Source organism: Pogona vitticeps, chromosome 3, assembly GCF_051106095.1.
Source record: "Pogona vitticeps strain Pit_001003342236 chromosome 3, PviZW2.1, whole genome shotgun sequence".
NCBI lineage: Eukaryota > Metazoa > Chordata > Lepidosauria > Squamata > Agamidae > Pogona > Pogona vitticeps.
Window position 1 is genome coordinate 4394926 of NC_135785.1, and position 20036 is coordinate 4414961.

The 20036-nt window shown below is 46.1% G+C and overlaps 1 protein-coding gene across 1 annotated transcript in view; it reads left to right on the forward strand.

Moving 5' to 3' along the window:
• PSMD1 (proteasome 26S subunit, non-ATPase 1) overlaps positions 1–20036 on the forward strand; it is a 122110-nt gene that overhangs the window by 92016 nt on the left and 10058 nt on the right. Inside the window, exons 19-20 of the mRNA XM_072996336.2 lie at positions 10876–10978; positions 17100–17269. Of these exons, the coding sequence (XP_072852437.2) occupies positions 10876–10978; positions 17100–17269 (273 nt within the window). The remainder of the gene's footprint in view (positions 1–10875; positions 10979–17099; positions 17270–20036) is intronic.

A 20036-nucleotide genomic window follows, 5' to 3' on the forward strand; every position in this document is an offset into this window, starting at 1 on the left:
CCGACATCTGCCGGTCCGCTACCTGGTCCAATGCCTCTACCTTCATAACCCACTACAGATTGGACGTGAGGGCAAAAGAGGAGACCAAATTCGGGAGGGCAGTGCTAGCATCGGCTCTTCAGTGACAGCCCACCATCCGGTTAGTAAGCGTGCTAATCACCCTTTGTGTGCATTCACAGAAGACCACGATGAAGAAAGAAAGGTTACTTACCTGTAACGATGGTTCTTCAAGTGGTCATTCTGTGAATTCACACAATCCCGCCCGGCCTCCCCTCTGTCTGTCTGTCACTGGCATCTCTATGACTCGAGGGCCTATGGCGGACAAATGGAACTGAGGGACGGTTAGGCTGGGCGTGCGCAGTAGGGGTAGTCCTAAACATTGTTACTTTTCTCTTGCAGCTAGAAAACGTTCCGAGAGGCCCAACGCTGGCGCTGGTATTAACCCTTTGTGTGAATTCACAGAATGACCACTTGAAGAACCATCGTTACAGGTAAGTAACCTTTCTTTTTTTAATCACCTGTCTCCTTTGGAATACAATTGGTGGGGAGTTTCCTTTGAAAAAGGTACGGGATGACTTTCAGGCCACGACTTCCTGGCCCTATTCTAAAATGTTGTGACCTGGATAGTCGCAAAAGCTTCCCCCTCCCCAATTCCATTCTCTTATCTTCATTGTTTCAATTGTTTCATCCATTCTAGTCATCAACATTTTTCATATTCCTTTCCCTTTACAACAAAATGATATTAACATCCATTATTGAAAGAAAAACCCCGTTCTTGCATTAGGGAGGCTTGTTTATCCTTCCTAATAGAGGAGGAGGAAGAAGAACAATCAAAAAGGAACGCAAATGGCAGCTCATTTTCTTTCTGAAAACAAAAAAGCACCAGGTGCATCCCCCCCCCCCAGCCTGTTAACTTTTGCCACCAAGGGACTTCTTTTGTCAAAGCCAAGGCAAACGTCCCATGAGATTTCTTTTTTCCAAGCAAAAGGTGACAGAGAGAAACAGATGAGTCTGATGTCTTGTACTCCTTTATCTGGGAATAAGTTCTGTTGAACACAACATTGTTTGGGTTGTTGTTTAGTCGTTAAGTCATGTCCGACTCTTGGTGACCCCATGGACCAGAGCACACCAGGCCCTCCTGTCTTCCGCTGCCTCCCAGAGTTGGGTCAAATTCATGTTGGTCGCTTCAATGACATTGTCCACCCATCTCGTCCTCTGTCGTCCCCTTCTCCTCTTGCCCTCACACTTTCCCCAACATCAGGGGCTTTTCCAGGGAGTCTTCTCTTCTCGTGAGATGGCCAAAGTCTTGGAGCCTCAGCTTCAAGATCTGTCCTTCCAGTGAGCCCTCAGGATTGATTTCCTTCATAATGGATAGGTTTGTTCGCCTCACAGTCCAGGGGACTCTCAAGAGTCTCGTTCAGCACCACAATTCAAAAATGATATGTTATAAAACAACACAAAGTTATATAGAAGTATATAACTTTGTGTTTTTAAGTGTCCTTCTGATACAGTACATGGATGTGTCCCAGGACGTTTCACATCAAAAACTACAAATGCAAGAGTAGGCGATACCTTTATCATATATTTGTCTATAGTTTCTTTAGATTTACACACCTGATGTACAGCAGCTGATCCTGATCCACAGCAGCTCACATATTTTATGATGATTTTTACTAGTCCGTCAAGGCATTGGCCGCTCTTGCAATTTGTATTTTGTACTGACCACATAGCTCCCTTTTAATTCAATCCAAAAATTTGTGTCTCGAAACAAATCATTTCAGTCGGGGTTTTTATTTTTGGAGGAGAAGGTTGATGAATACTAATGAGTCACTGATGCTTCGGAATGACTAGACAGCATTGCTTTTTGCAAAGATCAGGTCTGGTCTGTTGAACCCACTGAAACCCTTTTTACCCTACGGTCCGTGAGAGATATCAGCGTAAAGACCTTACCTTCTTGGAGATGTGGTAGAATCTTTTTCTTCACTCAAAAGAAAAGAAAAAAAGAGAGGGGAAAAAAGCAAAATGTGATGCTTATATACCACCCCATAGCACTTAAAGCACTCTCTAGGCAGTTTACAATTTAATTATGCAGGCTACACATTGCACTCTTTCCCGCCCCCTCCGCCAAGCGAGCTAGGGACACAATTTATCAACCTGGGGAGGATGGAAGGCTGAGTCAACCTGGAGCCAATTTCCTGGGATTGAATTCAGGTTGTGAGCAGTTTTGGCTGCAGGATTGCAATTTAGTCACTGCACCACAGGGCTCCATTGCCTTATTCATCAGTTTCGCCAGCTTGCTTGCTTTTCTCCATCCTTAAAGGGGTGTGTGATCATGCCTCCCTTTTGCTTCTGTGTAAACACCCTCTTCCCGCTTTTGACACTGAACACATCCTGCCTGGAATGAAGAGATCCAGTGTGTGTTTTCTGACCTTCTTCTTTGCCATGCCCACTTTCGCTACTGGTTCTTCTCTTCCTATTCCTCACGCCACTTGGAGGTGACCTTGGCTTGCTTTACCAGCTGCAACTCTGTCTTGTCCTGGAATTGAACTTTCCAGCATGGCTTTTATTTTACATTACTGTATTTTTATTTTAGTACTCTATTTCCCTTTGTGATGCAACCCAAGATAGCTCACGAATACTTCGAAAAGAATTACAAACATCATAGGCACAGTTAAAACAAAAAAAGATCAGCCCACATACGGAGTAGGGGCTGCACAGACTCACCCACAGACTTTTTAAAAAAACAGTTTAGGAGTCTTCAGGCAAGGCACAAAAGAAAGCGGAAGGGAACTTTCTGAGCCAGGACATGCTTTCACCCATTTTAAAACATTTCTTTGGGGGTTCTGGGGGGGCAGCATTTCAGCCCCTGGGCACAGCCTATATAGCCCACCCTTGCAGGAGTGCTGTGCATTTCTGGCTAAGCACCAAAAGTGCTGATTTAGTAGTCATGGATAGGGTGCTTCTTGTTCAAACTTTGCCCAGGCCACTGATTGAATTCTGCCATTCCCCAGCCTTGTACTATACAGATATTTGAACTGTATCCACCATCAGCCCAGTTATTGCGGCCATTCAGTGAGATGACAGATGTGCTCTACAACATCTGGAGCACATCAGGTTGTAGTGGTTGCTGTAGCGTCTCCCTTAGAGATGGGCATGAACCCCATTCGTCCCAGTTCATGAAGGTGGCAGCACAGGGGCTGCTGCTCCCTTCAGCTGATCCAGCCACTCACCGGGCTCAGCTTGCTTGTTTTTCTCACCTCCCCGGCTGATCTCCCAGTCACGAACAAGAACCCAGACTTCTCTGCCCTGCCCTTTTCTCTGATTGGGAGATCAGCCGAGAGGGCGGGGCAGAGAAGGCTGAGCTGTTGCCGAAACTGGAAGATCAGGTGAAGAGCACAGAGGCTGCGCCTGGCGAGCGGCCAATTGAGGCTGTGGAGGCGTGCTGCTGCCTTTACGAACTGGGACGAACCGGTTTGTGCCCATCTGTAGTCTCACTGATAAAGGTGGTCGCTGGTTCAGAGTCTGGAGACTGTAAGTTTATTTATTCATTCATTCATTTTATTAGACTTCTATACCACCCATCTAAAACATGTCTACTCTGGGCGGTTTACACACACACACACACACACACACACACACACACACACAAATCAAAGATATAAATATAATAAATGAGAACATGAATGCATTTTAAAAATGAGGCTCCATATTAATTCAGAAGCCCAAGATAGGAAAAAAGGAAAAAAAAGAAGAGGTAAAGCTAAGCAATGATGAACGTTTATATCCTGCAACATGCCAAACGGAGAAGACGAAGGCTGAAATTCCCGTAACCTGGTCTTCTTGAGTGTTTGTTTTAACCTTATGGTAGATCGTATTTTAACTCCGGTAGAAGCCGGGACCTGAGTGGTTCTGGCTGTTGTCAACAATCAAGGCACTAAAATGGCTCTAAACCAGGCAAAGTGAATCACAGGGCTGTGTTCCTGGGGTTGACTTGGCCGTGGCCCAAACGAATCACAGCCACCCCTTTCCGAGGCTGTAAAACTTCAAAGAGCGGTGAAATTCTGTCCAGGGTGGAGGACACGAAGCCCTCTGGGTTTCATACCTTGTTCTAAAAATAAGGCCGTGTGGCAAAGCCTTCCAAATCCTGTCTCCTGGTCCAGCATATGTACTTAAGGAGCTGAGGAAGGAAGGGTGTCTGGAACAGAAAGGGGTGGAAGCTGGTAGTCGAAACAAGGCCTTATCCCAGTGAGGATTTTTCTGGTGCAATTTGAGCTTCGCTGCATTGAGTCTTGTGCAGTGGAATGGGTGAAGAAACAGGTCCCATGCAGACCAGAATGTCTCTGCCCCCCCAGCGTTCGTTATCGGGTTTGGCTGGGGGGGGCAGGTGTCCAGCAGACTGAAGGGCATCACTCCCTTTGGGATTTCTGTTTTGCGGTGTGCCCCATCGTTTGGGTTCCTAAGAAAGCAAACCAAACCAAACCAAACGAACCAAAACAAAAAACAAACAAACAAAAAACCCCAAAGATTTTTAGTCTCAGGCTGGCAGAACCGAAATGCAAAACTTCAAACAGAAACCCAGATCTAACACTTCCAGGAATGTTGGATCCATAGAGAAGCATTTCCTAGAAACAACCATGGAGGACCGGGGGGGGGGGATCACAGAATTCCTTTCCAGAGAATTGTCGCGGGGTGGGTGGGCGGTGGTAGAGCAGACAGAGGGTGGTGGTCTTATTATGAAGTATATGGAATAGATCCGTTCTTTCCAAACTGAATTTTTTACTGCTTTGTTGTCGATGACTTACATACCTTTGATTCTGATGTAGGGCGGCTCTAATAGGGCTTTCAAGGTGTTTGAAATCCGGAAGGGGTGGTTTACCATGGTCAATCCCCCACCCTTGGTCTCCATGGCTGAGCAGGAATTTGAACTCAAGCCTTCTGAGTTGTAACCCAATACTCTATCCGGGACACTGCTTGGGCTTTCTTGGCTTATTGTTCTAATAATATAAAATGCATCATTTGTAATGGTTGTTGTAGGTTTTTCGGGCCGTTTGGCCGTGTTCTGAAGGTTGTTCTTCCTAACGTTTTGCCAGTCTCTGTGGCCGGCGTCTTCAGAGGACAGGGGTCAGAACTCTGTGCTCTGTTTTGCTATGTGCCCCATCCTTTAGGGCCAAACAACCCGAAAAACCTACAACCATCAGATCCGGGCCGTAAAAGCCTTCAAGAATACATAATTTATAAATTCACATAGCTGTAACTTTCTTTATTTGTGTGAATGATTATGTTTGTATGTATGCATGTGCATACACAATAAAATCAATTAACAGTCAAAACAGTTTACAACATACATATATAAAATACCATCTTTACATCCCAACCTTGTCTATGTTCCAGTTTTAACTTCATGTATAAAATTGTGCTATGTGGTGTTTTAATGAAATTTATAGCAATTTTACCGACCTGGCTATTTTTTCAGTCGTCTTTTTAGAGTAAAAGCTAGAGATGCGGGTATTCGTATATGAATATCCCAGCACAGGTGGAAATAATAAGGGTCCACTCACCATTTTGCCACCAATGCCGGCTCCGTGGTTCTTTCCTATCGCACCATTGTCCGCAATCGATGACCCACTCCTGGCAGGAGGCAGGATGACCAGCCTCTCTGCCAGGTTGGAGAGTGGCTAATCCGTTGTGGGGAACAGCGTGATAGGAAGCCGCCGCAAAACCAATGGCAGCGGCAAAATCGTGAGTGGACTGTCCGCCTCCATCGGGCTGGACCCTCGTTATTTCCACCTGTGCGGGGATATTCGTACACGAATACCTCTATCTCTAGTAAAAGCCCTTCCAAAGTGGTCTGCATAATATAACCTTTTGCATGTTTATGTAGGATCTATTTAGCTTTTTTTACTTGCAGGTAAATAAGTACAGTACAGTAATTGTAGTCTCAAATGTATAATTGTTGTAGCTTTTTTATCTTAGTTATTGTCACCTAAACAAATGGGAGGAGAAATTAAAAAAGAAGTCACAGGTTCAGTGATAAACATAAGTATATTATTTATATAAAGGCATTTCTATGCAGTCACAATATAAAAGGTTAATAGTAGTATTTCTCTCATTCTGCCGTAGAAAAATATTACACACTCCCTTAAATTTCCAATTTTGCTGTTGGAAAAAATGAAAACCTTAAAGCAAAGCAAAGCAAAGCGTGCTGCTTATATACCGCCCCATAGCGCTTCAAGCACTCTCTGGGCGGTTTACAAGTTAATTATGCAGGCTACATATTGCCCCCCCGCCAGCGAGCTGGGGACTCATTTTACCAACCTCAGAAGGATAGAAGGCTGAGTCAACCTTGAGCTGGCTACCTGGGATTTGAACCCCAGGTCGTGAGCACAGTTTTAGCTGCAGTACAACGGTTTAACCACTGCGCCACGAGGCTCTCCATTTTTTATATAATCATGCTCCCCTTTAGAACGTCAGATGTAAATGTGGGAAGAAGACTGAAATGAGTGTTCTGGACAATGGGGACAGGGATTCATCTTTCCGATAATGAAATGTCTTATCTGGTTTAGATTTGAGTCCTTCAGAAAACTGAGAAGGAACTGCAAAGTTTATCTAACATCGGAAATCAGTACAGATGTTGAGGTCTAGTCCCTTAGCATGTTTTCCCTTTGTGATTGTTAGCTCCATACTAAATTGCTAATGAGCCATTTCTAGAATGGAAATGTGAGGGGCAGTCAGAAAAGCAACCTTTACCAAGGACTCACATTACCCGGCTGCATGTATGACACCGAGTTTGAATCTTGTTTGTAAGAAAGAGTTTATCTCAGTCACTTGCAGATTCTTGTGTGCTGTGATGATGACTCCATTCGGCTCCAAGAAGTTGAATGAATAACTGAAGTTGAATGAGTAACTGCCCACAGAAAAGGTGGCTTCCTTGCTTCCCCTAGAATCATAGAATCCCAGAAGAATGGAGTTGGAAGGGGCCTCGAAGGCCATCTAGTCCAACCCCCTGCTCAAGGCAGGAGTCTAAATCAGGGCAGATCTGTCAGAGGGTTGTCCAACTTTTCTCTTGTCCAGTTTTCTCTTGAATGCCTCCAGTGTTGGAACCCTCACCACCTCCCGAGATTACTGGTTCCATTATCATACTGCTCTAACATTTAGGAAGTTTTTCTTCAGCTTATCTGTACTTCTTCATCGTATCTCCTTCTCACCTTTCTGCTTTTTAGTTGACCTTCTCCTTTATGACGGATTGCTGCTATCCCTGGGCAATTGTTTACGGCGACCTTAGTTTTTGTGCTGTTATGTGTTTTCATTTTACTTTTATTGTTTGAGTAACATAGGTTTTAATTTGTTGTTACTCTGCCCAGAATATATTGCTCCTGCTCCTGCACTAATGATGCAGAGTTAATTAGGGGAAGGGTGCTCAGATCTCTCTGCAAGGCGTGCAACAACACCCAGAGGCGAGAGCGCTTCAGTCAGTAATGTTTTCTTATCCATGTTATTTTAAAAAAAAAACTGCTTTTTCTCTGAACCATACGTGTGACTCCCAATTTTAAATCGAACAGGAAGCCTGGTGAAGTTCTCAGCGTTGACTTTGTTGTTAGTCTGCATAACATTTGAGCAGGCTGCAGCTGAACAGCCTCTGGTAAAGGTTGGTAAAATTACTTTCCCCCCTTTACTACAACTCCCAGAATGTCCAAAGGCAGTGTGGCCACTGGCTTTGCATACTCAAGGGTCATGGGAAATGTAGTCCACCACAGTAACGGTGTGCAGGGGTGCGCAGGCTCCGATCTCCATGCTTGAGCATAACTTGTGGGGCTGACAGATCACTTCCACCTCCAGGCAGAGACACAGCCGGCTCGCTTTGCCCCGTTGTACACAAGAGGCCTTTTGCTGTCAGACGCCCGACGCCAGCATGAACATTAGCAGATCTGCAGAATGTCTCCTGGCTTTGTCCAGGATCTGCTTCTCTGAAAATTTTATTACTGGGAGAATTCCAAATCATGGCCTGTGTGGCTAGCAACTTTTTTTTTTAAATTTTTTTTTCAAAGTTTATGGCATCTGTCAAAGGTTTATAAACAACCTGGACCCGAGAATCCTGGGAGCCACAGGAATGAGGCAACACAACCTGGTTTTAATCTTTCGTCTGTCTTCAACTTGCCGTAGTACTTTCTGTTTTCTTCTTCCTCGGGAATGTTCTTTTTTAACTGTACAAAGTGTTGAAAGATGTTTTAAAACCTTACACTTCCTGCTTTATTGAAAGATTTTAGACCTCCCTGTGTTCCATTCGTGCATTTGAACCGAATCTCATACCAAGGGAAGAGCGTGTTGCCCTGAAAACCTCAGTTCCTAGGAACAGTTGTAAAGCTTTTCCTCTTCAGCCTGGCGTGCAACATCTAGGATTAAGTTGGTGTCAACTAGCTTTCTCCAACTTAGTCACACTCAGTCGGGTGGAAAGATCTGCGCGCTTACCTTTGTTTTCTGAATTACTGCTTCTCACCATGAGATCTTGGAAAAACAGAGGAAAGAAGTTGAACTAAATTATGTTTCTGGCCCTTGTGTGCACCTACGTTGGCTCGGGCACGTCATGAGAATGGCTGACGGTCAGATTCCAAAAGATCTCCTGTATGGAGAATTAATGCAGGGAAATCGCCCCAGAGGGAGACCACAGCTGCGATACAAGAAGATCTGCAAGTGGGATCTGAAGGCCTTAGGAATGGACCTCCATAGATGGAAAACCCTGACCTCTGAGCACTCAGCCTGGAAGCAGGTGGTGCATCACGGCCTCTCCCAATTTGAAGAGACCCTTGTCCAGCAGGCCGAGGCAAAGAGGCCGTCCCGAAACCAGCCAAATCAGGGAGGTGGACAGGAGACAGATTGCATTTGTCTCCTGTGTGGAAGGGATGGTCACTCTCGAATTGGCGTTCTGAGCCACACTAGACGCTGTTCCAAGTCCTCAATACAGAGCATGTTACTGAAGGATGCCTAACCTGTCCGTGTTTCGGATTGCGTAGCTACAGCAGCACCGCCACACATTCGCTGTAGAGCTGTTCCTGCACCAGTCACTGCCCTTTGCTTTCTAGAAGTTACAATATTTGAATCCAGCGCTCCACGCCAGATGCTCCTGTACGTTATAAGACATGGGCAGGCCAGAGATTGAGAACCCCAATGCGCCAGATGTTGGACTCCATCCCCCACCAACCCCAGGTGAAATGGCCATTGGCCATGTATTATGACCATTGTAGGTCCACCAACATCTGGAAGGCCACGGGTCCCCACCTCTGATTTAACCAAACATATTTCAAGGAGGAGTGGTTTGCACCAGGGAAAATGAAGAAACAGAAGCTGTCCAAGCCCTTCTCATCTCTTCACTTCCTTCTTGCAGCTCTTCACCAACACACTTGCAGAAATACCATACGTTGGGAGGCCAATATATACCTGGACTGCTTAGGCATGTACAGTACATGGGTGATGGGGGAGGTGGGGCAACTGAGAATTTGAGATTTCTTGCCTGTCCTAGTCACTCAGAAAACTTTCCTGCAAGATTTTAAGCCGACTCAGTGAAACAAGTCCTGCGTGTGTGTAGGGCAGCTGCTTTGTTTTCCTTCATCGCCAGCTTTTGCGGAAATGCGGGTCTGTTCATTATTTTAAAGCAATTCTAAGCATGCAGAGGAATCGGCTTAGGAAGGAATCATATTAGCAGCTTCCATAATTTGGTTTGATTTATAAGTGGAACTGAGTAACAGGATGAATTGCATCCTGCAGTAAGAACATAACTTTCTGTTCTTTCACAGAAATATACCGTCTGGCTTTTTCAGCTGCAGCATGAGGATTTTCGTTGGTTTGGACTCAGGCGGTTGTTTCTTGTTTATCTGCCTATTGTGCCATTATTATCTTTATTGGTTCATGTTGCCCACATACTTGGGTGGTCATTCTGCTTGGAATTTGAAGGGCAAGCAGGATAGCAAACATGTATATTTTCCCTTTCTGATTTTGCACCTTCTCTTGTTAAATAATTATAAATCAGTTTATTTAAAATATTCTTGAAATAACTTTTTCTAGAATAGAATTAGTTCCCCTTCTGTTTGCCACCTCCTGGCAAATAGAAGGGGAAGATATGGAGGCAGTGACAGATTTTACTTTCTTGGGCTCCATGATCACTGCAGATGGGGACAGCAGCCACGAAATTAAAAGACACCTGCTTCTTGGGAGGAAAGAGATGACAAACCTTGACATTATCTTAAAAAACAGAGACATCACCTTGTCAACAAAGGTCCGCCTAGTCAAAGCTATGTTTTTTCCAGTAGCGATATATGTAAGTGAGAGCTGGACCATAAAGAAGGCTGACTGCCAAAGAATTGGTGCTTTTGAATTGTGGTGTTGAAGGAGGCTCTTGAGAGTCCCCTGGACTGCAAGGAGAACAAATCTATCCATTATGATTATGAAGGAAATCAACCCTGAGTGCTCACTGGAAGGACAGATCCTGAAGCTGAGGCTCCAATACTTTGGCCATCTGATGAGAAGAGAAGACTCCCTGGAAAAGACCCTGACGTTGGGAAAGTGTGAAGGCAAGAGGAGAAGGGGACGACAGAGGATGAGATGGTTGGACAGTGCCATTGAAGCAACCAACATAAATTTAACCCAAATCCGGGAGGCAGTGGAAGACAGGAGGGCCTGCCGTGCTCTGGTCCATGGGGTCCCAAAGAGTCGGACATGACTTAACGACTAAACAACAAATAGCTATTGTTTCTATGTTGCTTTTTTCAGCTTTTGGCTTAAGGCACCGTGAACATCCATCCCCAAATGCAAAGTTTGATCCATCACCTGTTGTTTGTTCTGAAGTCTTTGTTTTCTAAGTTTTTTTTAAATTTTCTCTCCTAGGTCAGCCAGTTCAGGCAGCTGTATTCCAAAGTCATTAATGATAAACATGATGATGTGATGGCCAAATTCGGAGCAATTCTTGCCCAGGGCATATTGGATGCGGGTAAGGTCTGATTGTACAATGAACAGCTGATTCAGCCAGTGTGTGTCTCATTTGTTTGTCTCCTTGGTACAAAAATGAATAATAATGATCCTGCGCGGTCAAGTCATGTCCAACCTAAGAAGACCCTTTTCTCAACCTTGTTTCCCCCGATGTTCTTGGACTAAAACTCTCAGATGCTTTCACCACTAGCTGACCTGGCCAAGCTTTCTGGGAACTGTAGTCCATGAGCTCCTGGAGATCCACTGCTTTTCAGGGTTTCCCAGGTAGAGAAGACTTAGAGATGGTTTATCCTTCCTCTTCTTCTGGGGCGCCCTCAGACGGTCTCAAGTGTTCAGAAGAGGAGGAGCCGAAGGAAGGGTGGGAAAGAAAGGCAAAGGCAGACAGAGCAGCGTGGTGCACTGGTTTCAGTTGCAAATCCGTAGGCTTTCTCCCAGTAGGATTTGGGAATTTACCTTTTGTGCCAAAGTCTTCGTAGAGAAGGTGGTCTTTTGAGGAGCAGTTAAAGGAAACGAGAAAGCCATTTTCGTACAGGAATTCCAGGTGGTGGGGTAAGTTTGCAAAGAAACGAGCAGAAAGGGTCAAGTATTTTGAGGATTTGGGAGTAGAGATGGGTACGAACCGGTTCATCCTAGTTCGCAAAGTTGGAAGCATAGGAGCTGCTGCTCCCCTCCCCATTTCCTCTGGTTCAATCAGCCCTTCAACAGGCCCAGTTGGCTTGTTGTTGTTTTTTTCACCTCCTCCACTGATCTCCCAGTCCTGGCAAGAGCTCAGGCTTCTCTGCCCCACCCTCTGGGTTGATCTCCGATTCAGACTAAAGGACGGGGCAGAGAAGTCTGTGGTCTGGCTCATGGGTAGGAGATTAGGTGAGGAGGTGGGGAAAAACCAAGCCAACTGGGCCTAGTGAGTGGCTGATCGGCTGAGGAGGCAGGGGAGAGGAGCAGGAGCACCTGTGCTGCCGCCTTTACGAACCGGGACAGACCGTTCGCACCCATCTCTAATCAGGAGACCCACGGGGCAATAGACAGTACCATCTCCAACACTCATCCCCAGATGGATAAAGTTTTAGCAGACCTTGTTGGTTCTACAGGCAGCAACCTGGTCTGCACTGGACCCAAAGAGCTGCTTCAGGAAAGAAGTACAGTGGTACCTCGCAAGACGACGACCCCGCTAAACGACAACTTCGCTTAACTATGATTTTTTACAATCACTATAGCGATTTGCAAAACAGTCATTCCAATGGGGGATTTTCGCTGGACATTGATTAGGTCCATGCTTCGTGAACCGTCTGCAAGACAATTTTTACAGCTGATCGTCGGCTTCGCAGAATGGCTGCCCTGTGTTTTCCGGACCCATGCTTCGCAGGGCAGCCATTTTTACAGCTGATCGTCGCTTGCAAAATGGCTTCCTGTGGGTGATCTTTGCTGGACAACGAGGTATTTTCCCCATTGGAACACATTAAACCGGGTTTCAATGCATTCCAATGGGGAAACGGATTTCGCATGACGTCAGTTTCGCTAAACAGCGATTTCAATGGGACAGATTATCGTCGTCATGCGGGGCACCACTGTAGCTTCTCAAAGAAGCTTCATATAACTGCTTTAGAGCATAAACAAGTACACACACCAACCTTTGACTCACCTTCTCTGGATAAATGCTGGTCTTGGGTGTCTGTGTCACTGGAATTGCATCTCTCTCGTCTGGTTAATGTGCGAAATAGATAGGTGCTAATGTATCTGTTACCATCCGCTTATCCACCAGGCAGATGAGTTCATCGGCCAAAGAAGCGGGGGGGGGGGGAGGAATGGCCATGTTGCCTTTTTCTCCCATGAGGCCTTCCGGGAGCAAGCAGGCGCCTGTTCAGGAGCAGGGGGAGGGTAGGTGAAGTGAAGTTCATTAACTGGTCACACATTCTGCAGTGCCTGCGTGGATTCATGCAGGGCTGTGGATTTGCTTCTGTGCTATCAAAAACTGGTGGCACCATTGATTTTTTTAAAAAAAAACACTTTGCTTTTAAAACAAGGTATGTGGGGAGAGTGCATCTTGTTTTCATGCTTGGCACTGTTTCAAGGAGAAGATGCTCTTGGCACATCCAGAGTTGCCACGTTGCCGAATGTGGGCAACCTTACGGCCCCAGGGGCTGCCAGAAGGAAGGGGGGAGTCGGGGGCCTCCTTCGGCTCACAGGGCTCTATGTTTCTTATCCCAGAAACTAAGCGGATCAGCCTCTGAAACCGGCAGTGTCTCTGCACACCCATCTGTGAGGGAAGCAAGCTGGGAATTGGTAGATTCGTAAAGTTTGGGCTTCTACTTGCCCCTGGAAGTTCTTAAGAAGCTACCTATAACTCCCAAGCTCTTTTTACTGCTACAGCTCAACGCAAAACTCTTTGTCTATGGCAGCAAGCCCTGGAGCATGGAAACCTTACCCTCTGTTGCTACACAGATGGGGTTCACCGTCTCAGGCTCTGCAGCTGACTCAGCTGTGTGAGTTGTCGCACCTTCCTATTTTGGAAGCTCTGGCCAGTACCCTGTTGACCTCCCACTGAGTAGAAAATCCCATCGCTCTACAAGTGGCACCACTTGGCAGAGCATGGGTCTCCTCGTGGGGAGGTCCACTTGCCCAGCAGCGGCCCTTACCCAAGCCGCGCGGTCATGCATGGCACACGAACAAGATTTCCGTTGAGGAGAGGTTCCTTATGATAGTGGCACTCCAAGACTTGCGTTGTTTTTAATGCTTTAGCAAAGCAAGAAAGGTATGACTCAAGCCAGAAATCACAGGTCCTATGGATACACTTTTTCTGTTCAGTGTCATGTCATGAGATAACAATTCTGGGGGCATTAACAGAGGAAGCAGGGAGGCGACTGCCTCTTCTGGCAGATGAGGGAAATCAGAGCTGAGCAGCACATGGCTTTGAAGTGTGAGAGAAGTGAATAATTAGGACAAATGATTTTTTTTTAAAGTAGAGGTGAAAGGAATCATCCCACAACTCAGGTGGGTACCTTTTTGGTTTACAACTCTCCAAATCTCCCAACCATATTGGCGGGTGCATTCTGAGAGTTCTAGCTCCAAAGGTCTAGTTTTGAAGTTCTAGCAAAGACTAGAGCGATGGTTCCCAACCTTGGGTAGCCCCAGGTGTTCTTGGACTGCAACTCCCATAGACCCCAGCACACCACAATGGGTGTTGAAGACTTCTGGGAATTTCAGTCCAGGAACCATCTGGGTGACCCAAGGTTGGGAACCTCTACTCTAGAGAGTTGAAGGCAGCAGGGAAAGAGACCACATACGAAGTGTATTGACTTGATCAAGGAAACCATGGGCTTGAGTTGGCAAGAACTGAGCAGGGCACTTAACGGCAAGAGCCTTTGGAGGTTGCTCCTTCGTAGGGTTGGAGGTGATGTGACGCATAATCGAGAAGTTTGAGGTATGGTCAAGGAACTCCAAAGAGGAAGTATAGACTGGATTTGGGCTAAGATAATTGGTCGATTTTTGTAAAATGACAGAGGAGGAAGCCCCACAATTCAGCAGGAGATGGAATGGATGGAGCAGAAGAAGGGTCCACCCATATATTTTTGGGGAATATATGCCCAGTTGGTTTCCATCTTTTGTCCCAAGTCACTGTAATAATGCAGGATTTTATATAGGTAGTGGGTGTCTGACTAAAGAACAGCATCTTATTACCAGTTGAACTGGTACAAGAGGATGTTTAAGAAGAAGAAAAATCTAGGAGCCCAGTGTTTGAAAACTATTTTCAAGATCTCTCACAAACCCTGGTCTTCAAACCCATGTTGACTTGATTATAAACACCCCTGAGATGAGCAGAAACCCAACATACCCGTCTCGCACCTTGCCTGCTCCCATGCAAGCCAAGAGAAGAGGAGGATGTAATGCCGTGAGACCAGAAACAGCAAGCATGTAGATGCCATTCTTCAGGGATGAGGTCAGAGGCTCAAGAAATGCCAGATTTTAGACCGTCTCCATCTAAGGGGTAAATGTTGAAAAATAAAATTCCAAGGTTGTATAAACCTAAGTCTTGATGGGCTGTTCAGTCCATGGGCTTGGCCTATTGAGTGCCAGCCTGAAGGAATTTGAGCTCCCGTGTCTGCCTTTGTGTGTGAGAGGCAGACAGGCAGACACTTCTCATGGGCATAGAGAGCATTGAATTTCCTTAGACACTTCACTTATTACGTCTCTAAGTTGCAGTCAACTCTCAGGTCATTCACACAGAAGAACGAGCTTCCCCATGCCCTGAAGCTGGTTCAGCGTGGGGAAGTTCTGAACTTCCCTGGATTTCCTGCTTCGGGGGAAGGCTTATGATTTTTCTGGACTCTTTTGGGCTGGATCAGGGCCACTGGCGATTATGCCACTGCATTCCAGGCAGAGTTGTCATGGGCACCTGCTTTTCAGGGCGTGGGGAAGCCTGTTCTCCTGTGTGAATGACCTGAGAGTTGAGTGCAACTTAAAACAGCTTAGGCCTTCTGCCCGAGAAATCATTCACGATTACTGTTGAACTCCATCCGCCAAGCTGGTTGGAGCACCGAAAATCAGATTAACACCTTCCCACTGGCACAGCTTTTCTTGGGTGCTTCTGCCTTGCATCCACCCGACAAGCCCTTCTGATCTCTGCTTTGTGATGATGAAATTACAAGGTTTTTGGCTCTCTGGCAAAGCCTTGTAATTTCATTCTGCTGTTGAGATTTATGGCACCTAGGAAAGAGGAAGCAAGATTTCGAAGCTGGCAGAGAGAGGTGGATATGGTGAACTCTGAAAAGGACACTCTTATTCTTCAGGGAAGATTTGTCTCATGCTGGAAGACCGGAGATTTGCGGCTGAGTAAGCAGGGGGAAAAAGAGATGAAGATCGTTTACTCCCAGCTGAATGGAAAAAGTGTAGAAGGGTGACATCGGGGCAGAGCACAGAGAATTGAAAATGGAGCGTGAGAGTGGGATGGGAATGAGAGAGAGAGAGAGAGAGAGAGAGAACCAATTTGTTCACCCTGAAAGCTGCCTACGATCGCTTGTGTCCTCGGCTGATCTGTCTCAGCACAGATGCATTGAGGGGCAATTGGACAAGGGAAATCTTGTGTCATCTCTAAAGTTAAAGATGCCACAAGCCGCCCCCTGTCCCCTGAACTTGGTGGAGGTTTGTTTTTTTACTGCAACTCCCAGAATCCACCACCTAGCACGGCCAGCAATAAAACCAGTAACATTTCCAAATTCTGGATAAAGCATCTGACTGCCCACAGTTGGAAGCAGGAAGTCAGGCTAGAGCAGTGATGGTGAACCTATGGCACATGTGCCACAGCTGGCACACAGAGCCCTCTTTGTGGGCACACGAGCCATAAGTCACCGTAGAGAAATATTTACCCATCCTCCGATCCCAGATTTTGACACTCCCCTCTGTTGGTCTAGTGGTCCAGCGAAGGGGTGCAATGGTGATCATTACCAGTCTAGCCCACTGGGGGATTGGAGGACCGGTAAGTATTTCTTTGTTAATACTGTGGGGGGAGGGGAGAGAGACAAGCATTTAACCCTTGCAGTGGAGGAGCACTTGTTTTTTCTAAACTAAACCTCAGCATTCGGGTTTTAATTGCAGTACTGGCACTTCGAAATAAATAAGTTGATTTTGTGTTGCAGTTTGGGCACTTGGGCTCAAAAAGGTTCACCATCACTGGGCTAGAGAGAAGTTCAGTCCAACCTGTAACAGTTACTTCTATATCCTTAGGAGGGAGACGTTCCCAACCCTGAGTCCCAAGAGGTTCTTAGAGGACGACTCTCAGCAAACCTGGCCGACACAGCTAGTGGTGAAGGTTTTCTGGGAGTTGTAGTCCAAGAACACCTGGGGAGCTAAGGTTGGGAACTACCATCTTAGTGGTACATGCTCGGCATCGTAGGAGACCACTGGATCAGCTGTTTCCATCTGCCCACATTTGTTGACCGACTGATGCTCACAGAGGGAAGAGGTGGGCCAGATTGCCTTCCTTTTTTATTGTGTGGCTCCCAGCCTTTCCTCCTCCACCCACACCTGATGTGTATGCAAAAAAGGGACCTGCCTTGATTCGGTGCAACGGCTGTGACTTCTTGGCACTTTTGCCAAACAAAATAATCATCCTCTCCCATGTTTCCCAGGTGGCCACAATGTCACCATTTCCCTGCAGTCGAGGACCGGCCACACACACATGCCTTCAGTGGTTGGAGTTCTGGTCTTCACCCAGTTCTGGTTCTGGTTTCCTCTCTCCCACTTCTTATCGCTGGCTTTCACCCCGACCTGCGTCATCGGTCTTAACAAGGACCTTAAGGTACGTACCATCCCAGAGACTATAATAATTTGTGTGTGCTTGTCGCTTATCTTATGCCTGCCTGAACCCTGAACTGTGTAACTCCTCTGCCGGGGCTGCCTCTCCAGAACATCATCTTTTCGTTGTTATCTGGTATTTCTGCTTTTAGTCACTACGCCATCATGTCCAAGCACAGTGGTTGGATGTCAAGGATCCCAGGTTCATCCTGTAGAACTCCTTGCACGAAAGTCCATCATTCAAGGCAGGGCCTTCTCGGTGGCAGCACCCAGGCTATGGAATTGGCTCTCGGAGGAGCTACACCTCACCCCTCCCTGTACTCTTTTAAGAGACACTGCTTTAGAGGAAGGCTTCTCAACCCAACCCCAGCTGAATGTCTCCCATCTGGTCCGCTTACTGTGAAAATCTGTCGGTGCCCTTGGCTTTTTAAGTTTGCGCTCTGCCATTGCTATTTACACTATATTTTACTGTCCGCTATTTGTTTGGTTTGGTATTTAATGGCTTGCAAACCACCCAGAAGAGTGTGTCAGCACTAACGGGACGGTATATGAATTGAAGTAATAAATTGAGTGAGTGAGTGAGTGAGTGAGTGAGTGAGTGAGTGAGTGAATGAATGAATGAATGAATGAATGAATGAATGAATGAATGAATGAATGAATGAAGAAGTAGATAGATAGATAGATAGATAGATAGATGGATGGATGGATGGATGGATGGATGGATGGATGGATGGATGGATGGATGGATGGATGGATGGATGGATGGATGGATAGATAGATAGATAGATAGATAGATAGATAGATAGATAGATAGATAGATAGATAGATAGATAGATAGATAGATAGATAGATAGATAGATAGATAGATAGATAGATAGATAGATAGATAGATAGATAGGACTAGTATGTAAACTTTACGTAGGTGAACCATGCTGTGGAAAAACTGGCAAAACTGTGGACTAATCCATATGCTTACATTCTGATCTGACCATCAAGCTAAAGTTCTCCTGTACTCCTAACTGTGATCTGCTAAATAACATTGTTAATTATTTTATAGAGAAATAAAGGCCAAGAACTATTTTAGTGATACCTAAGGACTTGATTGAGACGTATAAAATTTTGCAGGGGGTGGATCAAGTGGATAGAGGGAAACTTTTCCCTCTCACAGACGACCAGAAATAGGGGACATCCACTCAAACTGAGTTTTGGGAGAGTGAGAACAGACCAAAGAAAAGATTTCTTGACCCAGTGTGTTGTTAGTCTGTGGAACTCCATGCCACAGGATGTGGGGATGGCCTCTGGTGTCCAGATGCCTTTAAAAGGGGACGGTACAGATTCCTGGAAGAAACGTCCCTCGCAGATGACAAACCACGATGGGGATGTATATAATCTCCAGGCTTCGAAGGAAGGGACCTCCAAAATGCCAGATGCAGGGGAAGGGGGATCAGGAGACAGGGTCTCTCGTGGTCTAGGGTGTTCCCAGAGGCATCTGATGGGCCCACGGGGAGATCCAGGGAGCTGGACCAGAGGGGCCCTTGGCCTGATTCAGAACAGGGCTCTTCTGAGGTTCTTAATACTGTATTCTCAAAGTTTTAAAAATTGCTTTTTTTTTTCACGGCATCCCTCCCAAGTCCTCCAGGCAAGACAGAAGTAACAAACACTTCTTAGCCTTTAAGGGTGCTGCAAGAATCCTCATTCTTCTTCAGATTCGCAGCTGAAGTTTCCAGCCCTCACCCTCAAGCATCTGTTTAGCTTCTCTTCCTTTGACACCCTTTCCGGTAGCTTTGAGTCCTACGGGCATTAAGAGTCAGCTGTAAGCACCGCATCACAGCCGTGCTCGAAAAGGTTAAACCTCCAGGCTGTGCTTCCAGCCACAGAAAACCTGGTGAGAATCTGCTAGAGCCAGGAGGTTTTGGGGGTGGGTGAGTTGGGGGAAGAGAGAATATGTTCCTTGGCAACCTTAGAAATTGACTCTCACTCACCAGGCCCAGAGTAAGATCCAGAGAGGAGAGAAGGTTGTGAGTTTGGCGCCTCTCCAATAAAGCAGGGAGAGAAGGCATTTCTGAACTGAGACCCTCGTCTCTTTCTTTGCCTCCAACAATGTTGGATGATGAACGCTCAGGTCTTTCCAAGGAGACGGAGGGAGGTCTCCTCCTCCCGACTCCAGGAGACTTAATCTCCGCAGCAGTTTGGGGAAAGGGAGTAGAGGTGGATTTATTTTGGATAACACCTGCTGCTCCTCTGCGTGGCTCACTCAACAGCCACCCTCACATAACCGAGTCTTCAATCCTTGCAATGGGCAAAATCCGGTTTTTGTGTATTCCCTGCACTTGTGGCCTGTATCACCGATATTCTCTTCCATATCTGGAGATGATGGATTGATGATAACCTCCTAATCCTTGAGGTGGCTCCGGATACATAATTGATTGCATTCGTGTACTGCCTCATCAAAATTTGGAGGCATCTGCCAGCGTCAGCTTCAATTGTGGCCTGATTTGAATCATTTGTCCTCGGTACAGATTTTTGTATGTGAACCTTCTCCTGGGTGAGGACGTTAGTCTGTCAAGCCTGGACCCTAACACTCTGGAGGAAAAGAATAAGGCATCTCTTTGAGTTAAAACAAAGATTGTAATAGAAAGATTTGCAGGACGGAGACTTCGTTTTGCTCAGAATCCCAGGCTCTTGTAGCATCGCTTCTTGGTGCAGGTTTTTCCCATGTCGGTTCATTTTGACAGGAGGGGTATATGAGTTAAACAGAGCCATTCTCCAGT